At 52.0% G+C, this 24587-nt stretch overlaps 7 protein-coding genes across 7 annotated transcripts; 3 read left to right on the plus strand and 4 right to left on the minus strand.

Annotated features, from left to right (window-relative positions):
* Positions 1 to 500: 500 nt before the first annotated feature.
* Positions 501 to 2248, minus strand: CTRU02_200355 (bZIP transcription factor; the record flags this gene model as incomplete). Its single annotated transcript, XM_036718357.1, has 3 exons — positions 501 to 819; positions 872 to 2069; positions 2164 to 2248. The coding sequence occupies 3 exons, from the start codon at positions 2246 to 2248 to the stop codon at positions 501 to 503; spliced, it is 1602 nt and encodes a 533-aa protein (XP_036589357.1).
* A 5198-nt stretch (positions 2249 to 7446) lies between these two features.
* On the minus strand, positions 7447 to 8541 carry CTRU02_200356 (glutathione s-transferase; the record flags this gene model as incomplete). The annotated part of the gene is made up of 2 exons (XM_036718359.1): positions 7447 to 8367; positions 8428 to 8541. The coding sequence occupies 2 exons, from the start codon at positions 8539 to 8541 to the stop codon at positions 7447 to 7449; spliced, it is 1035 nt and encodes a 344-aa protein (XP_036589359.1).
* A 733-nt stretch (positions 8542 to 9274) lies between these two features.
* CTRU02_200357 (dual specificity catalytic domain containing protein) lies at positions 9275 to 10450 on the plus strand (the record flags this gene model as incomplete). Its single annotated transcript, XM_036718360.1, has 1 exon — positions 9275 to 10450. One exon carries the CDS (start codon positions 9275 to 9277, stop codon positions 10448 to 10450), a length of 1176 nt encoding a protein of 391 aa, XP_036589360.1.
* A 1251-nt stretch (positions 10451 to 11701) lies between these two features.
* Positions 11702 to 13204, minus strand: CTRU02_200358 (pisatin demethylase; the record flags this gene model as incomplete). The annotated part of the gene is made up of 4 exons (XM_070203677.1): positions 11702 to 12395; positions 12465 to 12590; positions 12649 to 12995; positions 13061 to 13204. The coding sequence occupies 4 exons, from the start codon at positions 13202 to 13204 to the stop codon at positions 11702 to 11704; spliced, it is 1311 nt and encodes a 436-aa protein (XP_070062259.1).
* A 6512-nt stretch (positions 13205 to 19716) lies between these two features.
* CTRU02_200359 (uncharacterized protein) lies at positions 19717 to 19953 on the plus strand (the record flags this gene model as incomplete). Its single annotated transcript, XM_036718362.1, has 1 exon — positions 19717 to 19953. The coding sequence occupies one exon, from the start codon at positions 19717 to 19719 to the stop codon at positions 19951 to 19953; it is 237 nt and encodes a 78-aa protein (XP_036589362.1).
* A 1042-nt stretch (positions 19954 to 20995) lies between these two features.
* Positions 20996 to 22549, plus strand: CTRU02_200360 (uncharacterized protein; the record flags this gene model as incomplete). Its single annotated transcript, XM_036718363.1, has 1 exon — positions 20996 to 22549. One exon carries the CDS (start codon positions 20996 to 20998, stop codon positions 22547 to 22549), a length of 1554 nt encoding a protein of 517 aa, XP_036589363.1.
* Positions 22550 to 23082: 533 nt separating this feature from the next.
* CTRU02_200361 (Multiprotein-bridging factor 1) lies at positions 23083 to 23703 on the minus strand (the record flags this gene model as incomplete). The annotated part of the gene is made up of 2 exons (XM_036718364.2): positions 23083 to 23388; positions 23548 to 23703. 2 exons carry the CDS (start codon positions 23701 to 23703, stop codon positions 23083 to 23085), a joined length of 462 nt encoding a protein of 153 aa, XP_036589364.2.
* Between the last annotated feature and the right edge of the window lie 884 nt (positions 23704 to 24587).

The following is a 24587-nucleotide window of genomic DNA, read 5'->3' on the forward strand; positions in this document are numbered from 1 at the left end:
TGCTACGTCAGAAGAAGAAAAAAACCAATTCAAAATCAACCAGTCCGACAGAAAACGGCGTGTGCCCGTCATCTGCCCCTCGACGCCTACCGCCATTCAATGAACTCGCCAAACCGGAACTCCTTTTGATGTTATATGTCTCGCATCCTATACCTTTCAGTGAAGGAAATATGCGACTTCGACAAGCCAATGACGCCTGCTAGCCTCCCACCTTCAGCCCAAGGAGGGCTGCCCCTATTATTGTACAGCCCATTCCTCAGCAAACCCCCCATGATCGAATGGTAGAAGCGAAGTGGTGATGTTGGAGCAGGATTGTCGGAAAAAATGATGATACAGTCGAACCACAAATCAAGGCTGGGCAGAATAGAAGAAGTTGCGCATATACTTTAGTTTCGACGCTAGCTGCAAGCAGGTCGATACAATCAGCGCTGTAAATATTCGTTGAGCAGCCGATTTTGCTCCTATTCCCATCAAAGACGGATCCTGTGTAGACTTGGATCCTATGAGAAGCGTCGTTGCACGCCCTGTCCAGCTGCAAGAACCTGCTGGTTAGGGATAGGCGCCGCCATGCCGTAGGGGTTCATTTGGGGGTTGAACGGCTCCATGGCTTGCTGCATAAAAGCGCCGTGCAGTCCTTGCTGCTGTGTGACGGGGCAGTCCTTGTGTGCAAGAAGGAGCGTCTTGAGGTTGACAACCTCCTCTCTCAACTGAGTGATCTGAGCGGTGAGAGCATCGTTCTCGCTACTGAACAACTCAACCTTGGATTGCAGATTAGCCAGCCACTGCTTCTTGCGTTGGCGACACTTCAATGCGGCAACTCTGCAACGTTTGTTAGCTCCGTTCGTACCAGAAACTATTTAATGGGGTTTACCTGTTGCGTTCCAAAAAGTTCTTTCGCTTCTCCTCGTCAGTCATCTTTGACTTGGAGTTACCGTCCTTGTCCTCATGCTTGAACTTCATGTCGTCGTCGTCATCCGAATGGCTATCATCGCCGTTCATCTCAGGCGCAGGTGACGTGCTTGTCTTAACCTTCTTATTAGGGGGGGCCTTGGCCGGAGCGTCCTCAGCCTTTCTCCGGCCGTTTGTAGTGGCACCTCCAGTAGAGTTGCGCTTGCCCTTACCCCTTGTGTTGGGTCGAGCCTGTTCACTTTCATCTGACGCTGCGCTACCACCCTCACTAACACCTCTGACAGAAGACCCAGCACCGACAGAGCCAGCACCGTTGACACTTGCCATCTGTGGAGAGGTGTCGATCCCCTGCGTGGGGGCAGGTGCAGGCTGTGCGCGAGACTGAGGTTGCGTTGTCGCCGGGTATCCCTGGGGTTGGGCGCCGTTTCGACCCTGGGCGAGCATAAACAAACCGTTGGCCGCGTCGTTGTCGTGCGGATCAAAAGGACCTGGCTGCTTAGCTTCTGTCTTCACAGCCGCGACGCCGTTAGGCATGTCCTGAGGCTGGGAAGTGACTGAAGGTTGCTGCTGGGGGTTCTGGGATTGAGATTGATTCTGGTTCTCACGCTTTGCCGCAGCGCTCAACGCCGTACGATGAAAATCAATAGTGCTGGGTGTAGCACCTCCACTAGCAAGCTGTGCAAACAACTGTTGAGAATTGGGGCTAGGGGCAGGGAACATGGAACCACTGCCACCCGGAGTCAAGCCTGTCCTTAGCGAAGACTCGTTAGGGGTCGGGAATCCGCCTCGAAGGTGATGCGTATCACTAAAGTAATCGCTTGTAGGACCGGACAACATCGCTGGACTCAATGGGCCGGTCCGCAAGGAACCTCCTCCCCAGTTGAAAGGTGTAGCGCCGCTGCCGGGAAGGAGAGAAGATGGGGAAGTCAGAGCCGCAACAGATGGCAATTTCGTACCACCGGGCGTCTCTGGCGCGCCGCCGCCGAAGGACTGTTCAAAAGGATTGGGCTCCAGACTGAGAGATGCAGCGGCAGCGCCACCGAAGTAATCGGGAGTATTTCCTGTAGCTTGTCCGGGTCGAGGGGGAGGTCCAAGAGGTTTCGCGCCGTCGGCATCAGGCTTCAGACTCGGATCGGGTTGCTTCACTTCGGGCAGAGAATCTGGATATTGGTGAGCGAATGCAAGGCAACGACAACAATGTTTTGGTGGACAAGTATCACATCACAAATGATGTTGCGGAGATGTTCATCATACCTTGACGAGGCGGAGTGGCATTGTTTGATTGTTTGGGTGATTTGGTGTCACCCCTGGTCGAGGCGTTGGTCGGTGAAGCCCCCATGATGACGACGATGATGTATTATATTGGGGAAAAGAGGGTTGTTGACGTTTGTGGGGTGGGCGCCGATGGCAAAAAAAGTGACGGCGGCAGGGGGAAGAATGATGTGTGGTGGTGGTTGAAAAAGCCAGATGAGGTCAGAGGACGGTTGCACGCAGGAAGGATAGGCTTAGAAGAGAGTTAGGGTGGAAGCGAAGTAGGGAGACAGAAATCCCAAGGCGTGCGGTGCTGGAGAGAGACGATGCGTGCGAAAGAGGACAGCAACAGCAGAACGGGAGAGAAAGGTTAATCGTCAGAGGCAGCTGCTACGCTATTGCAGCGCTCCTCTGAATTGGAAGCGGCACAGGCAGGAATGGAGAAGCTTTCGACGATCGACGACGACGTGTATGGGAATGGGGGAAAGTTCGACAGTTCTGTGGCCGGCAACAGTTGAAAGATTGCGTAGTTTGGGCCTCAGTGTCAGTAGTACTGCGTATGCGATGCGTACCCGCGGGAGCGTGCTAGGTTGGGGGTGCAGAACGAGTCGTTTGCGAGAATAGGTTGTTGGGAAAAAAACGGCAGACGTCACAGGTCAAGTATGACGTTGCGGAGGACGATTTTAAAAAAAGGCGAAGGCGCACGAGAGAAAAGAAAATGGGTGGGCGGCGGCGCACACTCTGACACCAGGACGCCCACGTCCACAGGTCCATGTCCTTGCCCACGCCCACCCTTCCTTTTCCAACAACGCCCCCCCATCCACCCCCATCCTGGGTCGTACCTTCCTGCTCACTTTTTTTGTGCGCGCCTGCTGGTCTTGTCTTGTTGTTCCTTCCTGCTAAGTAGCTCCTGCTTCCCCGTCCTGCGAGAAACGCTGGGTCAAAAGCGGGTCTTTGTTTCTCGCACTGTGTGCTGGATGACCTGGGACACCCGTGGACGGCCTACGAATGAGGAAAGGTTCCACCACACCTGCCTAACCAGTTGCCAATTAGAAACGTACAATCCTTTCGATAGTGGTGCTTTCTGGCACTCCGTCCACTTTTGGCGTGTCCTCAGTTTTTTGGTCCGTCATCGAAATCAGGTCAACATGTCTTGTCTGTCCATCTTGCCCCGTGACTCGATCGGTTTGTCTCGCTGTCTCCATGCCCTCTACTACTGCCCTTTTCCCTTCATATCTCTTTCCATCTTATCTATGCCGATGTTGACACTAGAGTCAAGATGTCCTCACTCGGTACAATCCATCCACTAAACCTCCGTCCCATCCCGTCTTTCCTGTATCAAGCGACGACGGCTTGGACGGTAGACCGTCTGCCGAAGCCGCGCACCACTCCTTCCCCTACTAGATCATCCCTCCACATCTCGCAGATGCTTTTTTTGCCTTTTGCCTTTTGCCTCTGTGCCCTATCTTTTGATTTATCAGCTAAAGAAAATTTAGCACCGTTGCATTGCCTCGGCCAGAAGCTAGCCTAAGCGAGGGTTCCCTCTTTTCCAATCTCTGCCGAATGCTTCAATGTATACTTGGAGGTACGCAAATCGCAAGGCAGTGATTCACCTTGCGTCTCGGGCTTCTGGACCATCTTCCACCGTGCCATCGTTCTTGCTGTCAAATCGCGTTCCGACACACTGTATGATGTGAACTTGACCGTTGACTTGCAGGAGCATGTTGACCGGGAAGTGGTGTCGCACTGTATATTTACGGGGCCATTTGCCGGTTCGCGCCCTGCTTCGACGTATAGGCATGGCTAGGAATGCAAGTTCAAGGGGGTCTGTACACCCCGTAATGCAACATCCAACACCCAACCAGTGTGTGCATCCAACGTTTTATACTGTGGGTATATATCTCCACTAGTGGCTCCACTCCAAAGTCCAACACCCCTGCATTGATTGCATCACTTTCCTCCCAGTCGCAATCATCGCAATCCGCTCGCTTCTCTCTCAATTAGCCTTTTTTTTGGTTTTTTTTTCCCTTGTCCCTTGCGCTGTCCGAATGTGGAGGCGGCTGCCAAAGCTCTCGTGATAATCCACTGTCCGGCCCTTCATATTGCCTGCCGAGCCGCCCTCCTCCTCTCATACATTTACCCAGTCTCGCCCACGACGGCGATAGACAGCCCAGTGTATCGTCTTCTTCATACAGCAATCCGCACCGCCCTGCCTTGTCTCATGAGTCTAGACCAGTCAACGCCATCGAACCACTCGCACCGTATATGCCCTGTCAGGTGTCTAAGGATGCGGCCGCCAGTCGCCTGGAGGAATCTGGCCATCGAAAAAGCGTTACGGTGAACTGATCGGCATGGGCAATTGCTCTTTCCGAGCAAAGAACACCCCCCCTCCCCATCACGATCTGGACTCTTCGACTTGGACAGTGTGCAGCTACCGCAGCTACCGACTACACGGAATACTCTATCGTCTCGACTGCATTCGACAAGACGGATACGCAAAACCTGGCCGTGTCAGACTGCGTTGCTCCATCTGGACGGTAAGCGGATCATTGCAGCCGCATTCACGCCGATTTATAATCTGTATGTATCTGACCTAGTCGGCTGTCAGGAGCGAGGGATGGCTGGTAAACATCTAGAACTCAGAGCGGCTGCCAGTGAGAGTGGCAAATTGCTGACCTCGGCCTCCAATGGGGAGGCGCGATGACAAGGATCTGGTCAGGGAGGCCCGGTATCGAGTCCCCGCCCTCTAAATGGGCGACTGCTAATTCCAACAAATTGCGTCACAGCACTAGCACCGGTCGGGCCACGTTCATCAAGTCCTCGGAAAGAGCCCAGACACAGAGGCTCATCCACGCGATGCTCTCTCACACCGTTTCCCACCCTTTTCCGCCCTGATTTTTTTTCAACAGACCCGCTGCAACTCGAAATTACTCTGCGGTAGGGAAGGCAAAAGGTATTACGGTAGCCAGAATCAGTACAATTGACTCCGAAGCGACCGTACCTTTTGCTGTCAATAACGCGCGACAGTCGATATAGATATTCTTTCAGACACACATTACGTCATGGTTTTACCAACTTGGTCTGTTTTTCGTTTGGGACGAATAATTGATAGAGTTCTCGAAAACGGCACCAGTGCATGCTCGAGGGCAACTGTTTTGCTCGTGTCAGTACACATAGGGGCGCACTGTCCTGTTACTTTTCGTCCCTTTTCATCGCATTGGTGGCGTCACTGAACATGACGTAATTGTGTCTCGTTAAGTTGCCGACGAATGGGATACCTGTGTGGATAGGCAGCCAAGCACGACGATACCAAAGGTGCCAGCGACTAGTCGCCCGGCACGGTCGGGGATGCATCTCAAGGTTTGTATGGCAAAGAATGGCATAGCCAGGCAGTAGACAAACCCAAATGCTCAATGGTCCTCCTCAGTCTCCAGTCACCGGACGGGCTTGTCTTGGTCTTGATCCATCGACGATGGTTTGCGAATTTGACAAAACCCGTCTAGCGACAGTGTCCAAATTTTCTGCAGGAAGTCTCTGCACCGTTAACGACCCACCGGTTCGCTCAAACATGACGGCTGTTTCCCGTTCAAGGCCTCTTGGTTTGGTGCTGATTCTGCTCTGTGCTTCGCGTCCGGGTTTCTCGAGGTAAACATGAACGCAGCGGAGACACTTCAAGAAAAGGTACGTAACTCCGGAGCAGAGCGACCTGGTAAGTTACCATCTTATGACGCACTAGGCTCGGAGAACTACCCCTGCAATCTGTAGCGCCTCCCCTCTAGTCCCGCGCCAGGGCGGCACACTGTGCTCAAAGTTTGCATTTCGCGACCGCGTCGCAACACACTGTATGGGCAGCCTATCTGCCTCATCCCTGATTGGATGCACTCAAAACCCCCAAGACCCCCCAGAACACGCCCCCGACGGCACGATACGGTGATATAGCCTGTACGGACTCGTGTTCTGAGCAACCAATCTTTTCGAACAACATACTGACGGAATAATGACGGATCGACCTTTTTTCATATGTTGGGTGCGACGGCACGTTTGCTGTGCGTTCACGCATATGGATTCACTTCATGTCATTTGTCATCTATCGCTCAGTATGCGGCTCTAATGCCGTCTGTGTTGGCCTAGAACGCAGAGTCGAGACTCAGATTCCAGAGACGCCCACGTCACGCGTTGGACGAGCCCACGCCTAGTCATAGCGGGAAAACTCTAGGATCTCGTTTTGGCATACGGATATTGTTCCACCCTTTTACATACTACTGTGTTGTCCATTCCCTTGGGTCAGCGCCACAAGTGCCTGCTTAAGCCTCATCTCCCCGTGGCCCAACAGACAATCTCGTCTGATCATTCAGGAGCCTCGACGGCCTGCTCATTCAAAATTGGATTTTTTCTACTATCGGATTGAATCCCATTGCGCCTTCGCCCAGTTTTCACCTGGCCAATATCATTCTACTACACCACACAGGACATCCTGATCCCGCACTTCTGGTATATCCGATGACAAACATGTGGCAATCTCACCCCCAGCCCGTCTCTGCGCTCCTAACCATCTCATTCACGGCAGTTGGTGACCCGCGCTGGCAAGTAGGCGACATCCTTGCCATCCCATTACGTCGTTTCCGGATCTTACATCGGTCTCCATGCCGGACTGGCGTCAAAGACCAGAAACTTCACCGCGTGGCATTACCGCTGTGTATAATACCCCAGCAAGGCATTTGTTTCCCCATTAGTCCCAGTTGTGATGTTTCAGTCGACGCCTTGGGTAAAGCACGCCGGGACTTAGGTTACAGCCAGCCACTGAATCTGCTACGTGCAGGAAGTTCTCAGTGACATACAAGTTTCCAGCTGGGCTGTTTATATGGACGACGCTATTACTAGGCCGCAAACGGTTCAACGTCGGGTGCCAAGACAATTGTAGTTGGCATGAGACCCTAAAAAAAAGTCAGCGTCTCACAGGCCGTTGCCATATCTTTCCACAAGCTCTCTCGTGGATACGGCTGGTTTCGCGTCTAATGCAATCAAGACATGGATGATCACATTCCTAAGCCGTCCGCCAATTTGAGATGGGCTTCGAATTCTTCGATGGAGAATGATCAAGGATCTACCATGATATTATTACAAGTGTTGACCGAGTTCTATCGGTATGCTCTCAATCTGACGTCCACACATCACAGCATCACTGAAGAATTTCGCTGGTCTCGCTCAATCCCAAACTTCGGAATGAGGCGTTGGGCGCTATCGCATGTTACGCAACTTACGTACCGTAGAGACGGCCCGGGGGGCTCACAGCTTGGTGGACCTTCTGCGTTCCTTGAACCTCTCTAGCTTCTCCACCCGAAAGCCATGTCTCGGCGCATGAACTCTGACAGATCCCTTCTCTCCATTGACTTCAATCACCACTTCGTCTCCGTTGATGCTCACAAGCTTCCCTGAATCCTTGTGCGATGCACCCGTGTCGGTAGGCCAGACGACAACCACATCATCTGACTTCAAGCCCTCAGCAGCCACAAGCGCATCTTGGGGGTCAACATGTTCCTGGGGTTCGTTATACGGCGACGAAATGATGATTTCCGCGGCCTCGTCCCCGGATACTGTTTTCACTTTTGGCGCCGCCTTCTTCGCAGTCGACAGGGCTTTCTGAAATCGCACGATCCATGCAAAGACCTTGGGGAACTTTTCAGCCGAAATATGCTCCTTGGGCAACGCGCCAGGAATGCCCGAAAGCCAGTGGACCAACCAAACGGCTTCAATGTCCGCGAGGCCGGGGCCGTCTGTCTTAAGAACCCAGTCACGCCCATCGGCCAGCAGCGTCGTCTCGAGGAACTCCATGTGGCGTCGCACCTCGTTGACAGCCTGCGGCTTGTTGCGCTCCATAACCTCAGCTGAGAGCTTGACGCCAGCGTAGCCGCTGCGGTCTTTGAACCAAGCCGGGTCGCGCAGCATGGGCAAGCTGGTGGGAAGTAGGTTGATTGCGTTGCTAAAGACGCCGCCGTCGATGGTGAGGGCTTCGAGCAGGCGCTCGAGGGCGGCTTGATCCGGCTTGGATGCGCCGAGACGCGGGCGCGACGGGTAAATAGATTCTAGTTTGCGGAGCATCAGACGTGTGTCAAGGTAGACATCACGGCCGATAGATAGGATCGGAATGCGCCGATGGGCAACGCCGAGTTTTGCAACATCTGGCCGGGGCATCACCGGTGGTTGCATCTGATATTGTATTAGTGCTGTGTTCCTAGTGATAAGATGAAAGAGTATGAATATACTTACACATTGGGCGTAAGGGATGCCTCTGAGTGCCAGATACCACGCGATCCGCCTCGCATATGGCGAGGTGGAATAGTGGTACAGCACAATAGCTTTTTCCTCGTCGGGTGAAGCCATTGTCGATACACTGCGACCAACGCCGTCCCGTAAGTTGCAGTGGTTTGGGAGATGAGTAAGCAGATTTGTGAGTGAAATGACAAGCGAGATGTTACATTTGTGACCTTCCGGACCTTTATATATGAATTTCCCAGTCCGGTAGTTGATTTACGACGAGGGTGCAATAAATTTATGTGCCGCTTCTGGTCAGGTTGCCAACATGGGAGGAAAGAGAAAGGAGACCAGGATCAGTTGCCGAGGCACCTTGAGACGGCACCGAGCTTAGTGGCAGGCTTGACGCGGGGTTCAGGCCTAGACCCCAACCAATGAGACCAACTTAGAGCAACCTTCACCTCGGTGGGGTGGCCAATCAGGTGTTATACTTTTGTACTTGCGGTCCTTGCTCACACCTTCACCAAACCACATCCAACCAACACCAAAGACGCAGCCGCAATTGTTCACTAAATGTGATACCCATTATGAGCTAAAGAATATGCAGATGTCCATTTCGGTTCGAGGCTGACAGGTGAAGTAGGAACCTACATGTCAGCCTTTCTGCCTGGGCTTCCAAACCAATCAGCTTGGGACACGTCATTCGAGCTTTTTCACGGCTGAACATGCCCAATTCGACAAGTTGAAGCTCACGAGACTGACGTTATCAGACGACATACCAAGATTCGCAAAAGGCTGTCCCGGCCCACCGGTGCAGTTTATTTTCAACCTCCTTACCCCATTCGCATCGCCAAACCCAATCATGTCACACGAAAAGGCCAAGCAGGCCCCATCAACAGAATGGAGCGACCTCTTCTCTATAAACCGGTCATATGAACCGACTTCGTACAAGGCTCTCGACAACCTTGACCGCAAACCCACTCTCGCGTTCCTGCATCGGCTGTTTTGGGATGAGATCCGAGCATGGACGCAGAACGACGCGACGGAGATGTCCCGGATCACCCACCCTGACCTGAACAGCCCAGGGAAGATTTACATTGGGGGTATGAACCATGCGCTGAACGAGGAGATTCTTATCGAGCACGACATACGAGCCGTCATCACAATACACCCCAAGGACTCACTGGCGTGGGACAAGACGGATCCGCGAGGCGGCTTACGTAGGTTTTTCGCAAAAGGCGCGAGCGTGGTTGAGTGGCCGCTCATTATCCCGCTTGAGGATAATGCCAACTCAAACTTGATCGACCACTTTGATGAGACGAACGAATTCATCAAACGGCACTCTGCGGAGGGCAGAAACATTCTAATCCATTGCAAGTCGGGCAGGTCGCGTTCCGTCGCGGTGTTGATCGCGTACCTGCAACGCAAATTCTACGACGAGACGCTCAAGTCCGTCGGCAGCATTGACGAGGCGAGGAGCAGAATGCGGAAGTACCGCGAGGCTGCCACGGAGTCTATCCGCAGCCAGAGGTTGCCTGTCGTCGTCATCATGGAGCGTTTCCAGGACCTGCTGGCGCTCTACGACCTCCAGCTCATCGGGCATCCAGACTACGAGATGGAGAAGAAAGCACTGTTCCCGGCTCCCATGTCCGCCGTGCGGATGATGCCGTCGCGGGTGGACTCCATTCTCAAGGACCCCACGGAGGGCAAGTCGCCCCTCACAACAACAATCACGAATCCCAAGGTCGTGCAGACCAAGGGCGGCGCCGCGGTGCTCAAGATCTGCGTCGCGTGGGTGTTCTTCACGAACAACCAGAAGCCGACGGAGGCGGTAATCCACCAGTTCTTCGAGATCAACGAGGCGTACTTTTACGAGCTCGAGGGGCTGGAGTACAAGGGGCGGTCGTACGTGGGTTCCAAGCACGCTTGTCCCGGGCTGGTGAAGTTCTGTTTGGAATATGCTAGGGGTGAACACAAGCTTACGCTACCGAGGCACACGGAAGAACATGCCGATTTGGTGGTTTCAAAGGCGCAGTGAAGACGGTGAGGTTGTTTGCAATTCGGGCCAAGGGTAGACAGCACTAGATGGCATTGATAAGACAAAATATAACAAAGTTTTCGATTGCGACGTTGCGGATAGATGAGTTTTAACCCTAACGCATCATGAGCTTCGTTGGAATTGAAAAGAGTACCGTGGAGTGTTCAAAGCGGCGATTTCCTTAGTCAACTTGACTTTAGCTGGCGAACGTTACAAACCGTTATCGGGGAACGCTATAGAGACGGAATCCCAAGGGCAAGGGGTTTGCCCTGGAGAACAGGGGGGCCTAGAACGCGCAGCTCTGTGGGTGTCATGTTCCCCGCGACTCTACTAAGATGCCACTTACCCCTTACATCAATATTGGGGGCCGGGGATCTGAGACCCGTTCCTGGTGACATTGACGTAAGCGTTGTGAAGCTGTCTTGTTCTGGAGACGTTCCGTCTCATTTTTCGCACAGTACGTTCTGGAGGGTGTCCGTCTTGGAGCTCATGGTTATCCATGTGCATTTGGGATTCACAGCTGACAGCCCCTTGTCAACCAGTAGAGGGGTTTGAGTAAGCCCAACATTCCAAGGGAGGAATCAATGACGGGAGACTCTTCCGAGTCCTATGGGAAAGTGTGCTTTGGTCGTCATGTTGCATCCCCAAATGCCATCGATTCAAGGGAGAAAGCACTAGGCGATACCTGGTTTGTGTTCCAGCGACCGAATCGCGCTGCCAGGCATGATCATATTTGTGCTGGACGCTGTGTAATGCTCGGCAACAACACCGCGTCGTGTTCTGGGATGTCCAGCTCCAACGTCGAAGGACTTCATGTCTCATCTGGGCCTTGTCAAAATGAACGTCTACAGTTTCCACAGACGTCTTGGTTCGTGTACCAAAATTCCGCCTTCTCATCATGTTCATGAAACGGGCAGCTTCCAAATCAACAAAAATTTCCTCTCGATTTTCCTTGATAGCCTGCCGAGTTGAGGACACCTGGATGTTATGTCGTAAAGACTATTGGAAATCTAGAAGATAAGTTCAACGTAATGCCTGAGACATAACGGGATTTCAAACTTGTTTTGCTCTCAACCATCTTTATTTTGTGTTCGGCGCGTGCGGAGTGGCCCGGCCCGAAACTCATCCCTTCCAACGACCGAAGCATGGCAGTGCCTTAACCAACATACGTTCAAAACCAGTACATGGTGTTAACGACTATGATGTCAAAACGCTGTGAAGCTTAGTCACTTCAGACATGGTATATGTCTCCTATTCCCTTCGATAACCCCTGACCCAGAACTCCGACTGCGCATGAATACCGCAGTTGAAAGTATACCATGGCTTAGTGGGATAGCAAACGGTCATATCGAACCGTCGTAACAGCTGCAAGCACTTCACATCAGCTCTCTCGTTCTGCCGCACTCTAAGAAATGCTGTCGACGATGAACGTACCTCGAAAAATATCTTACTCAACTCCATCCACGCCACCGGCTTTCCAAGGCATTGATATCGCCCGTAGCTGAATATGATCTCAATAACAGACTCCATTTCGTGCAGCTTTTCTGCAGAAACACAGCTGCCCCCGTCTTCCGTCAAGATCCAGCGTTCAGGGAGGAACTCTCCCGAGTCCTTGCCCCACGTGTCTTCCCTCCGGAACATGGCCAGAGCAGACCATCCAATGCGCGTGCCGCCGGGGATGAACCTCCCCTTCCAAACATCTCCCTCGGGTGGCGTTTCCTTGGCCATCAGGCCTGAGACGGGCGGGAATATGCGCAAACCTTCTTTGATCACAGCTTGGAGGTAAGGTAGGTTGCGGGCCTCGACTTCGGAGATGACAGGGCGGGTCGCGGTAGCCGCCGCGGCGGTGATTTCGGTCAGGAGACGGGTGAGAACGCGAGGGTTGGTTATGATGTGGAGGATCGTAGCTCGGATTGCCGTTGCCGTTGTATCGGACCCAGCGATACTGGCGGACTGTAAGTGAATGACTTTCTCCTATGCCGTGTTATGTCGTGTTGAAGGGCGGGAATCTTACATTTGGAGCAGAATCTCGGACTCTGCTTCTTCCTGGGTTAGACCGTGGGCCACAAATGAGCCGAGCATGTCCCTCTGGACTTTCTTATGCGGTCCAAAACGCTCGGCAGAGAATTTCTTGGCGATTCTTGCCACTGGTTAGGTTACTCTGTCACATTCTATTTCCTCTGAAAAGGGACACTCACCCCATGACTTTCCCAAATCCCACCTTGTCTTTCTCCGAGGGCAACACAGACCGAAAGAGGGGAGATGCGAAGAGCTTAACCAGCCATGGAATGACGGTCGTCACCATAAAGAACGGCAGAGTTTCCTCGGTCGTCTTAATGTAATCATACATGTCAGAGTCTGTCGCCATGAAACCCAAAGGTTCTCCGAAGGCGAGGTCTGATATCACGTCCAGGGTGAAGAACTGCGCCTTCCGCGCGAAGTCGAAAGGCCTGCCGGCGTCAACATAGCCTTCCAGCAGGCGTACAAGTTGCAGGATGTTGTCGTCAATCTTCTTTTCTAGGCCCTGGACCTCTCTGCCGGAATACTGGAAATTGTGAGCAGACCCTCTTGTTTGGGCTGAAATGTTAGGACTCATCCACGGGGGCTTACACCTGCTGCCATCTTGGATCGAAGCTTAAAATGCTCATTCTCGTCTCTCCACGACAATACATTGTTCTTTGACGGGTGGAAGCGCATGCCATCGTACCAATCGGAGCGACGATAGTCGCTTCGCACGCCGAGGATGCGCTTCATCAACTCCGGGTCGTCATTGAGGAGATCATTTGGCCCGATTCGAGCAAGAGGGCCTACGTTACATACAATGTACGTCCATGTGAGAAAAGGTTCATTGTAGTTCGCCTGCCGTCAATGGCCATGGACTTTAACACCGTACCAGCTCGGCCTCAAGATTGAGCGATCTCGGCAGGGGCGAAGACAGTAGGAAGAAGAACAACTAGATCGATTGGCTCACCGTATTTTCGAGTCACCTCATGAAAATCAAAACACGCCGTCTTCCCACCGACGGTCTTGAGCAGCCACAGTTTGGAGACAGCTGCCAGCGACGGACCCTCGAAGTGCCGAAGGCGTCGGTACTGTCTCACCGTGGCCAAAAGCCACGACACGGCCAGGAGCCCTAACACGAAGCATGCCGCGGCGAGTGGGGGGTTCTGATTCAAACGGTGGCTTGAGAGGACACTTCGGGTGGCTTGAGAGGACACTTCGGGTGGCTTGAGAGGACACTTCGGGTGGCCTGTTTGAGATCTGAGAGCGAAGCCATATGTGCTTCTTTCGGGGTTTCCCTCGAACGGATGCGGAAGCACACGATCAGATGTGCCTTCGAAACGACCTCAACCAATCAACTGTTCAATCAGGTTGAGGCTATCAGTTGCGTGGCGTGTATCAAAGGTCTTCAATCACAGGAACTAAGACAGGTGTATAAATGTCTGAAGAAAAGCCAATTATCTTGTGTCTTTGCTTGGGTGGGATGCGCGGGGTAATATCCATGTCATAATTCTGGATACGGCCTCGATTACGAAACCACACCGCTTGCTTTTTTCTCTGTCGGATTTTGAATCCCCAATGCTTTTGTGGTCTATGGGGCACCGGGCGATGCTGCAACAAGGTGGAGAGTTGCGTCTTGTTGCAGTGTTTGAATCCTTCGCTTTTGGAGGCGCAGTATTAGCGTCAATCTCATTGAGTATGGATACTGCTTATCATGCTACTACACTCCAACCACAGAAAGACTAGGGAGTCAACGATGCCTCGTTGCGACAAGACGCTTGCCCTATCCGAAGTTTCCCTGAACTTGAGTTTAAGACCAATTACAAGAGGTTGAGTGGAAATCACTGCCGATTCTGAGGCATTGGTTCAAGGCTTCGAGTTAGGGGTTCCGGGCCAAGAACACCCCCGGATAAACCCCAGGACAGCGGTTTGGAAGCGATCGTTGTTTCCAATATTCCAAGGTGTCATCAGAGAGACGACGGGATCGTGTAATGACTCAATTGGCTCTCATGTTGGAAGGAATAACCGTCGTTTCGAGGCTAATCAGACCGTCATTCTCTTGCCGCCTGACAAGCAGATGGACCTAAACAACTCCCGGGCCTACAGTTGCTCGCTGACAAGGATAATACCAAAATGGCAGCTCGATTCGATAGTTAAAGCCAAGTTGAACTTGTTTGGGATAATCGCCCAATGAAATGACTGTAATCCTGCAAGAAAATCTTCGACACAGCTTTTAATTCGGGTAGCCAAGATCGGCAGCATCCGCTGAGAGTCTTACCATGTTCAAGAGTTAAAAATTTCTTCGTCGAGCCCAATCGGCCCGGGTTCTGGCACACGTCCGGAGTAGGTCTTGGGGCCGCGTGGACTCATCTCAAGAGTGAGCTATACCGGAAGTATGCAACACAAACCATCCAATGTACCAGCCTCTCTAGATGCTTCATCCGGTAAGGTTAATAAGTGTAGACTATTTTAGACAGTCAAGCCTAAAGACAGCCTGGAGCGAGTCTCAAAAGTTGGAGTTATTGTACATGGCGGCAGTTCTCGATAATAGATAGACTTCTTTTGTCAAAAGTAGTAGCATGTGTTGAACAACTTCAAAGCCAAAAACTTCGCCCGAGGCTGATTGGTCGGATTGTGTTGCAGACGAGAATATCTCGCAGCTTATCGCCAAAGCCGTCTGATCTGGATCATCAAAGACATCGATAGTACTTTCTTACCAGCACTCCCCTATCAAGTCCCCCCACCTACCTGAGACACTTAGAGCCACGATTAACACTATTTGAAGGAGTTGATGATTTTATCTCCAGGTTATGGGTATTCAAGGACCACTAAAGCAACTTCAGACCAGACTGCCAACTCGTATGATTTCAAATCCCACTGCTGATAGTCTTACAACTGGTCTCTCTCCTCGAAAAACCCTTTGAGACAGATTTAGACCACCAAATTGAAACACTCGGGAGAGAATATGAGCCCTATGTCTTTGGCTTTTTGATGTTGGGCCATAAAATGACAGGGCAGGGCTCATGTCACTGCTTCAATTTATGATTCTGCAAAATGCGTGAATGCTCTGTCGTTTAATATCATAACCTAGACAACTGACCAAGAGCCTGTACCCGTCTGACATAAGGGTTGAAACCTGGACGTGGAAAAAGCGGTACCTCAACGACTCCAGCCAACCTGGTGGAGCTAGTCACAGTGACATCCGCAGGGAGCGACTGACGGCGCTCTTCTTGTCAAAATTGAAGGGCTTCGATAAGAGTGCCTGTGCGTCTGATTGGTAGTCTCAACCAGGCGTATGGTAGGGCTGGCACGGCCGAGGACTGATGTAGATGTGTCCAATTTCGGCCGAACTCCCTGCCAGCTTTGATCGCGAGCAGCTACGAGCCAGGCTTGGAATGTATGTCATGAGATTCCCGTATCTGCGCCCGGGCTTCGTCGATTCAAGATAGTTGCGGGACGGCGAAGTCAGCCGAGACCCAAGATAGGGAGATGCTCTGTGACGCAGCGATAGCGTGACAGAACGAGCTGAGAGAAACAGATGCAAAGCGCACGCAGCCGTCAAGCGAGTTGGAATGGGGGACCGGGGCGGCACGCCATGTGCAAAGTGGGAACGCGGGGAAAAGGACGAGGCAAGGTGTCAGCTCACATCGACCAAGCCAATATCGGTTCGATGATGGGCAGCCGAAATCCGGAAGTGTGTGCCTATCACAGGGTGCTACAAGCTACGCACTCCAGTCTGGGTGCCAGCACTTCTCCAAAAGGTGGCATTGAGGCGCTGGATGGCTGCCGAGCCGCAACCATAATGGAAATGGGGCGGCCAGTCAGTTCTAAAAGACTAGGGAGGAGACGCACACCGCAACTCCGGCTCTGTGGACAGTCGTCTCCGAGAGGTCATGAAGCCTGCAACAAGTACGACAGGCTGCAATAAAAGTGTAATGACGAAGTATGAGCTGGTTTAATGGGAAGACCAACGTACCGGAACTAGTCGACCAAGACCGGTAGGCTAAAGCAGTCTGTTATATGAGCGCGAATCCCTTCCAGTGGCATAGTTTAGCTGAGAAAATGGCGACTGTCAAGCTAATACCCCTGCTGCATCGGCTTGGGCTTCCCAATAAAAGTCAGGATATGTGGTGCAGCCGTAACTGTGGCATGGTGATGAAATGAGGTCTCCGTGTTTTGTTAGGCCTTGTTCAAGTATGGACTGCGTCGTGACGCTAACGGGCAGGGTCATCCGTTACGGAAAGGAGACGGATACTAGTAAGTGGTTGTATCCCCTTGTCTTGGACACAATGGAAACGCCCCGACAATTTTGGAACCACCGGACGGTTAAGGAAACGTGGCGGAATGAAAATGAAGTGGGTGGGCCACTGTATCCGAAAAGCATCAGTGCAAGAGATGTAATTTCAGCCGAAGTCGCGAGCAAGGCCTGAAGAAAGCTCACAATGACTTGCCGAATTCTCTGTGCCACAGAAGCGCGGCCATCAGTCGTAGAGTGTCTAGTATTGCTTGTAAAGGCTGGAGGGAGGAGGTAGGATGCCACGTCTTGCTTTGTTTTGATCTGTCTGATGACGCTGCCTATCATGGCCAGCCTTCCAACTGAAAGGAAGAATGCACCGTAATCACGTCCTGTCTTAAAGAGACCGACTTCATTGTTGAGAGGATTGCCAGTTTACCTCGTGGCCGGTATGTGTTTCCGGCTTGGAAAGCAGTAGAGAGGACAACAGTGTCTCCATCCCCGGAATCTTGGGAATGTATGACATTGGGGGTTCCTTACAACTGGCGGCCTTCTCCGCAAACTGTAAATGTGAGGTGCCACCCACCTCGAAGTCGAACCCCACATTCCCCTTGCGTAACTGTCAGTGGAGCTCAGAGAGGGAAGTTCCTTCCAAAAATTTTGTGTGCTGGTGTACTAGTAGGTACCTATCCTTCCCGTTTTTTTCCAGGGAGGGTGGAAGTGGCAGTTCTACGTACCAAGCGGAAACCATCTGATGTACGTACCGGAAAGTCACAGTTAGGGCAGGGATCAAATGTGTGAAGGTGTTACCATTCACAAAGGAGCACACCAGGTGGAGGATGTGAGTTTGATACTTAAGTCGCGGAGTCAATGTGTATGACGAACAGGGCTTGACAATTGGGGCTTCTTTCCCCCTATTTTGTGGTTTCTGCCGGTTCCTGAATATACTGGCTGTGTGGCCCTGTTGCTTTTCATTCTGCTTCTGCAATCAGACAGGGATGGCTGAAACTAGCCGGTTCTGGATCTGCTGTGCCTTTTCGGCGGTAGCTTCCCTGTTACATAGTACTGGTCTGGGGATAAGGTCGATGATCCCCAGATGCATTCTCAACAATGAAAGGGGCGAGAAGGTTTAGATAGGCATCCGACAAGTGCCATGTCAGATGAGATGGATTGCATTCTGTACCAAGGCAGTGAGCTGTAGCTTTTTAGGCACTCTCGATCTCGATACCTGCTGCCTTGTTGCCTGCCTACCTTACAGCATAGTAAAGTAAGGCGATTGAACCTGGCATTAGGAACGTGTTCCGACTTCCGGCGGATGGGACGACCTTGTGCGAATGGGGTCTTTCCTCTTACGCCTTACTTTTCGTCCTCTCAATCCGTTTGGTTCGAAACTCACCCTAGAACAAGACCCAGGCTGACGTGGAGTTATTTTTTTATTTTAATTTTTCCCGCGTCGGCATAAGCAAACATGACTGCCGTGGCTGCCTCGGTCGTAAGGTAGCAGACGAGAGGAAGGACGGGCCCACGGGGAACAATTCAAGGTGAATGGCGGTAAAGAAAAAGCGTGCGGTGCTTAGAACCAGGGAATCCCTCTCTGCGTCTTCAGTTTGCTCGTACCCTACGTAGTATGTCATGCTGGGTTCCGTCCCATCGTCATATTCAACCGCCGATTGCATTCGCAATGGACAACCGATGCAGCTACAAAGTTGAGCTGAAGCAGAATACTCCGAATATACGCAGTCTACTTCCTCTACCCTTTCTATCCACTTCTATTGTTCGTGTCGTATCGCCAGGATAATTTACCCCCATTTTCCCGACGCTCCTTCTCTTATACACCGAACACCCGAACGGTCAGCCCATCCGGTCCCCGACCTGCCCTGATCCTAGTCAAGGTACATATCCACCCTTGACCCCCAGCTGTCATGGAACATTCCTCCCTTCTACCTTCCCCCCATCAAAGCCGGGGGATCATCTTGGAGCTTGTTTGGGGCTAGCCAACACAGCAAGCAGCACAACACAACCAAAATAAATAAAAATAAAACAAGACGCGGCACAACATGAAGCCTGGGCCCTTTCCGTCTGCTGGCCGAGAACCCCGACGAAGGTATCACTCTGCCCTGCTGCACGTAAGGTACTTGGTGAAAGTCTAGGTATCGAGGTAGTCCGGGTACGTTGGACAAGACGGTGGCTCAAAATCATAAATAAGTCCGGCCATCTACTGAGACATTGCTTGCGCATTCGTCCCAGTGCCAGTCCACAGTCATCCATCCAGTCAGCTCCTCACTCATTACGGATAGCTCTTATTAGATTGCGACATTGCACATTGCCAAAGTTTCTGCGTGCCAGCTCCGCACTCCTCGCCCTCTTTTTGTTTGACTTGTCTCTGACCCTCTTCTTTCCTCCCCCAGTCTTGCTCATCTCCCATTTCAACCCCTGATTCTCTTCCCCACGCTTCTGTTGGACTTCTCTCCCGGCTACTGCAACCTTACCCGCCTCGCGTCGATTCGCTCTGCTCATAGCCCGCCTTTCGACCATTCGGTTGGGTCTCTCAGCCCAAGCATTCCACCCCCCTTGCCGTGTTTGCGCACCGACTTGCTTAGCCCTGAGGATAACGATACAAGGAAGGAATTGTGAAATCTCTGTTACGGATCGCGCACAAACACCCTGTCGCACCCTTTTTTTCTTCTGTTTTGCTCTTTGCCCCATCAGCCGTTTCTCTCCAGACCATCCAGCTTAAATATTCTGCCATCTGCACTTCCCTCCACACCTGGCACGCTCCGTTTACAACACCACACGCTTCCCACCAAGGTCAACGCTCCACACTCCATCTGACTGTTTCGGCATCAACCCAGTCTTTTCAAGGCCTATCGGACAATAATATCCACACAAATCTTCATAAAGACCCATCTGTTCCCCGGACTTGGCCACCTTGACCCATCCTCTTCGGTACGTGGATTCTAGATCGAAGCGTCAACTAGTTGTGTCTCTCTTTTAACACTGCTTGATAGGTGTTCAAACCTCCTCTACCAAGATGCCCGCCAGCCAGATTGCTTCACCTCTCCCCATTCCTCCTCAGCGGAGGAACCTTCGTCTGATGACAGGCCAGGACCTTTTTACCAGCTTGAACGCTACTCTGACTTCAACCACACACCGCCCAGCGACGCCCGTTCACATGATTCAGGAACAGGACTACAGCGTGCCTGCGCCGCCACCACCAAGTCCCGTCTCGTTTGCTGCGGAGCACTGGCAGTCATCGATTCGTCACTAGACAACCCAAGATTGGACCAAAATCAAGCGGTTCGAGCAACACCTGGTTCCTGTTCGATACAGGGTTACCATCAACATGTACAATCAGCATATGGATGATCACGGGAGTCTTAGGCGAACAAGGCATGGAAAAGTGATTTGATTTACATTGAGGGTTTATACAAAAGAAAGGCTGGCACAACAATAGGAATGTATTAGTCTGCATTGTATGGTAATGGCAACAAAAAGGGCGTTAGCTGAAGTAGAAGGCTACCCTAGGACTGCTAATAATTGCGTGGTTGTACTCACGTATATCAAAATTTTGTCTTATGATGGAAATCGACGCTTACAACTTAGATGACTAAGATAACTTTGTGCGTTTCTGGGGTTCGACCCTTTTGGAAGGTGTGACTCCGCCCGACCGCAGGTTTCTCGAGTAAGATATCTGCTGAGTCTGTGCCTACAAGGCCAAACGAAATAAAAGCTCGAGTTTGGAAGGTTGATTTATAAGTTGCGGCGCGTGGAGAAAAGCACTCGATGCAAGCATCCCTCGATTAGTGGTTGCCAAAAATGGCGATTATGACATCCTTCATGTGAAAGGACAGTTGCCAAGATACAAACTTATTAATCTTTTTTTTTTTTTTTTCCTAAATCAATCTATGCGTTCACCAGGCCCTTGGGAAGGATGTCGCCCACGTTGCCCAGTCACGGGAGCACGGACCAGGACAGCAGCGCGCCCCACCACTTAACGCGCCTTGCATCGTGAAAAAAGCTCCTAAAACGCGTCAGTCGCGTCCGTAGCCCCTGACCTGGCGCGTACCTGCGATCCATGCTCCATCGTTTTTACCTCCCCACTCTCCTTCCAATATACAAAACCTCTTCACATTCGTCGGTACTTCCTGGGCAGCTTAACGTTCCAACTTCTTCCTAATTAAGAACTTCTATCATACCTTCCAGTCCCCAGACTTAGCCCACGCTCTCCACATACTATCGACGGCACGGTCGACTGAATTAAACCTTCCTCAATACCTCTCAACAAGACGGCAGCTGCACGTCTCGTCGCCATGGCTCGCGCCGCTCCACGCAGACAGGTCAAGCCTGCCGCGCCGCCAGCTTCCAACTGCATGAGCAAGTACACCCGTGTCTCCAAGGTTGAGGCCCTTCCAGTAGACGACACCGTGAAGAAGGCCTTTGTCATTGAGCTGCCCAGCTCTCGTACAATTTCGACCGCGGAAGTCTCAATCAAGACTGAGGACTCTCCCAGCAAACCCCTCCCCACGCCATCCACGCCATCTTCTAGGAAGCGTAAGGCAGGACCTGTCGAAGACACAAGCTTGCCTGTTAGAAATTCCAGACGCATTGCACCATTGCCTGAGTCGTTAAAGCGTCAGCGGATCTCTAAAGATGGCTGGAAGGACGAGCCCGTCTCCGTCAAGAAGGAACTCGAGTCTACTCCGACCACCTCTTCTACCCCCAAGAACACCAAGTCCACGATTGCCGACGCCCACCAAAAGACTCGCAAGTCAACCATCATTTCTCAAGCAAAGACCGAAGGACGTAAGGCCAACACAAAAGTTGCACGGTCGAAGAGGCGCAACGCCCCTACCGAATCAGGTGTAAAAGAAGAACCGGCAACCAAACAACTACCAGCCGAGCTAGTAGAGCTTTTGGACCTGCAGCGCGCCATTCTAAAGACTGTTTCGCTTCAGATTACACACCAGAACAGCAATGCTCCCCTCGACATCAGTGCCATCACCCCTCATGTTTCTCGGACGTGGGGAAAGAGAAAGGTTACCACGGACGATATCCGGAGGTGTATTGCCATCCAAGACATGAAGCCTGCTGGACGGGAACTGGAGATGCTTGGCTCTCCTTTCATTGTCACTGACTACGGTCGTGGCAAGCTCTGCCTTGAGATTGACTTCACCAAGGGCTCTGGGCGTATCGACGCGCAAAAGCTGTGCCAGCAGTTTGAGGAGAAGCTGCACATTCTCTGTGATGAGCGGGCCACAGATGAGATGTCAGACCTGGATGTCTGCTTTGAAAACCTAAGCTTCAACGATCTGCCCATGTCAGAGATCACTCGTCGCCACAACATTATCAGCCAAAATCCAGCGCTGGCCAAGGGACAGCGCGCCCTGACCGAGCTTAAGAACGGGATCGTCATTAAGCAGCAAGAAAAGGAGGCCAAAGCCCAGGTTGCCAAAACTGCGACGATCAACCCAAAGATGAGTCTGCTCGACAGGCTGCGAGCAAAGGAGATAGCCAACTCCAAGATCGAGCTTCCCACTGGTCCTGAAATGGCAAGAAAGCGAGCACTGCATCGTGTTGGCGACATCGCAGCCATTATCTCCATGCTTGTTGCTTCGTCAAATTCGGCCGGTCAGCCTGTCATGTCCTTCACCATGCAGGTTCTACAGCAGAAGCTGAAGGATTCTGTGAGAGTACCTATGCCCATGGAAGAGGGCATCGACACGGTTCGTATACTAGCCAACGAAATTGCACCGGAGTGGCTCAAGCTTGCCAGCGTGGGTGGCAAGGAGCATGTTGTGATCCAGACGCGACGCAAGCCATACGATGCTGAGCTCGCTGCCAGAGTCAAGAGGGTTTCTGTGTAGATGAGATACCCAGTTGCGTGAAGTTGTTAGCCACAAGGGGATGATTCTGATTCAGACCAAGATGCATGGCAGAGCGTGTTTGGTTGTTGTTTTTTCTGAATTCGGAGTTTGGATGATACCACGGAGGGAGAAGGTTGTTAAGAAACCATTTTGCAAGCATTGCGAGTCACGACATTTAGAGAGTTGCGAATAATAGAATAAAGTGTAATCGTCGGCTTTGAGCGCCAACTCATCTATTGTGCTGTAAAAACGTCTAGGAACCGTAACCTTCATAAAGAGCCAGCCTCAAGACATTTAGTTTCAGTCTTGTGTTCATGCTATGCAACCAGCCGGGTCGTGAAAAAAGACCAAATTTCTTTTCGCCTTCCAAAGACCAGACTCCCGAGCGGAAGCGGAAGCGAGGGCCGCATGCATCCCCCGCTCTATTTCGCCTCCGCGCATAATCCGCCGCTCCATCCCAATTCATGCGTTCCACCCAAAGAAACCCATCGAGAGAGCGAGCGAGCTCTACACACCTATCGTGGATGAGTAGCTTATTTCTTCTTAGCAAAGCGAGGGGCGCCAATGTCGCTACCCCTCAGCTTGACGTTGAGGACACGCTCCATGGCGGAGAGAACCTTCTGGTCAGGGGCGGCGGCGCCACGCTCGAACTCGGCAACGACGGACTGGGTGGTGTTGCACTTGGTAGCGAGGTCCTTCTGGGTCATCTTGGGCTCCATCTTCTGGCGCGCCTGGGAGATGGCATCGCCGACCTCCTTACCGACGGTGTTGGGCTTGATGATGTCGTCGGAGCGGTCAACCTTTGTCAGGCGCTGGCCCTCGACACCAGGTCTAGAGGACTATTTGAAAACTATGTTAGCATTCAATTCTCTAGATGCGCGTGGGCTGAAGCTGTTTCCGATGCGATCATAAAGAGTGGGGAATGGAGGGGCGGGTTCATGATGTCAAGCGCGTGAATTTCAGGAATAGGCAGAAGAGAGTGAGGGGAGAGCACATACAGCATTGCCTGCGGCGTACTTCTTCTCGGTGCCAATAACGGAACCGCTGCGCTGGGCAGCGTTGAGAGCACTCTTTCCCTTGATGACGGTCTCTCTCTGCGACGCTCCGCTACGGGCCTTGGAGCCGATCTTAGTGACGTTGTCCCAGTCATCCATTTTGGCGGTGTCGTGTGTGTGGTTGTGTGAAGATGTGTTGATTCTGCTTGTGCGGGCGAATAAAAAAAAAGAACAAGTGATTTTGTTCTTTTGCTTTGGTCGGTGTTTTGTGGTGGAGTTACGGTTTTGAGGTTTGTTTGAGTCGAAGTTCAGGACCCTTGGGTTTTTTGTTGCGTCAGTTTTTGGAAGGTCCTGGTTCGGCGGGCTGAAGTGGACAATGGGACGGAATAAATATGGTGGTGGAAGACGATGGACGGGGATGGATGGCAAAATCGGTGGACCTGAGTCAACCGGCGGAGGGAAGAGGGGCGGCAATCCCTGCATACGCAAGTGCACCTAGGCGAAGGGGGGCAGGAGGGAATTTGGCGGGGTGAGGCGCACCCATGCCTGTCATCAGTCTGTCGTCGGCAAGGCTGCTTTGCTTCAGCTTACCTGTCTTTTTTTTCTTCTTGTCTCTAATTTTGCTATTTGCCCTGCTACGCCACGCGGCGATAGCGATGTGGCTGGGGTTAGGTTCTAGACGCTCGGCCATAAAGGTTGCTGGTTGGATAACCCCCCCTAAAATCCGAAAGCGGCCTCCTGGAAGGAAGCGCTGACGGCCAAGTGATTCTCACTGCTGACATGCTTTCGGTGTTGCATCGCCGTTGTGTTGCCACAGTTGGTTTTCCTTCCATTCTTAGTCATCTGTAATTATTGTCAACTTTTTGGCTTCCGTTACACCCACATAGTCTCTCAGTATCAATTCAAGTTCATGTCAAACCTGCCCAGTACAAAGATACATGACTTTTGAGATGACTAGCCAAGGGATAAAGACTTCCACGATGCGCTAATTGTTACAGGCGCGTCCGGCGGGCTAGCTGGAGTCATCTCATGGATTACTAAAA

This window comes from Colletotrichum truncatum (assembly GCF_014235925.2).
Source record: "Colletotrichum truncatum strain CMES1059 chromosome Unknown Contig_0001, whole genome shotgun sequence".
NCBI lineage: Eukaryota > Fungi > Ascomycota > Sordariomycetes > Glomerellales > Glomerellaceae > Colletotrichum > Colletotrichum truncatum.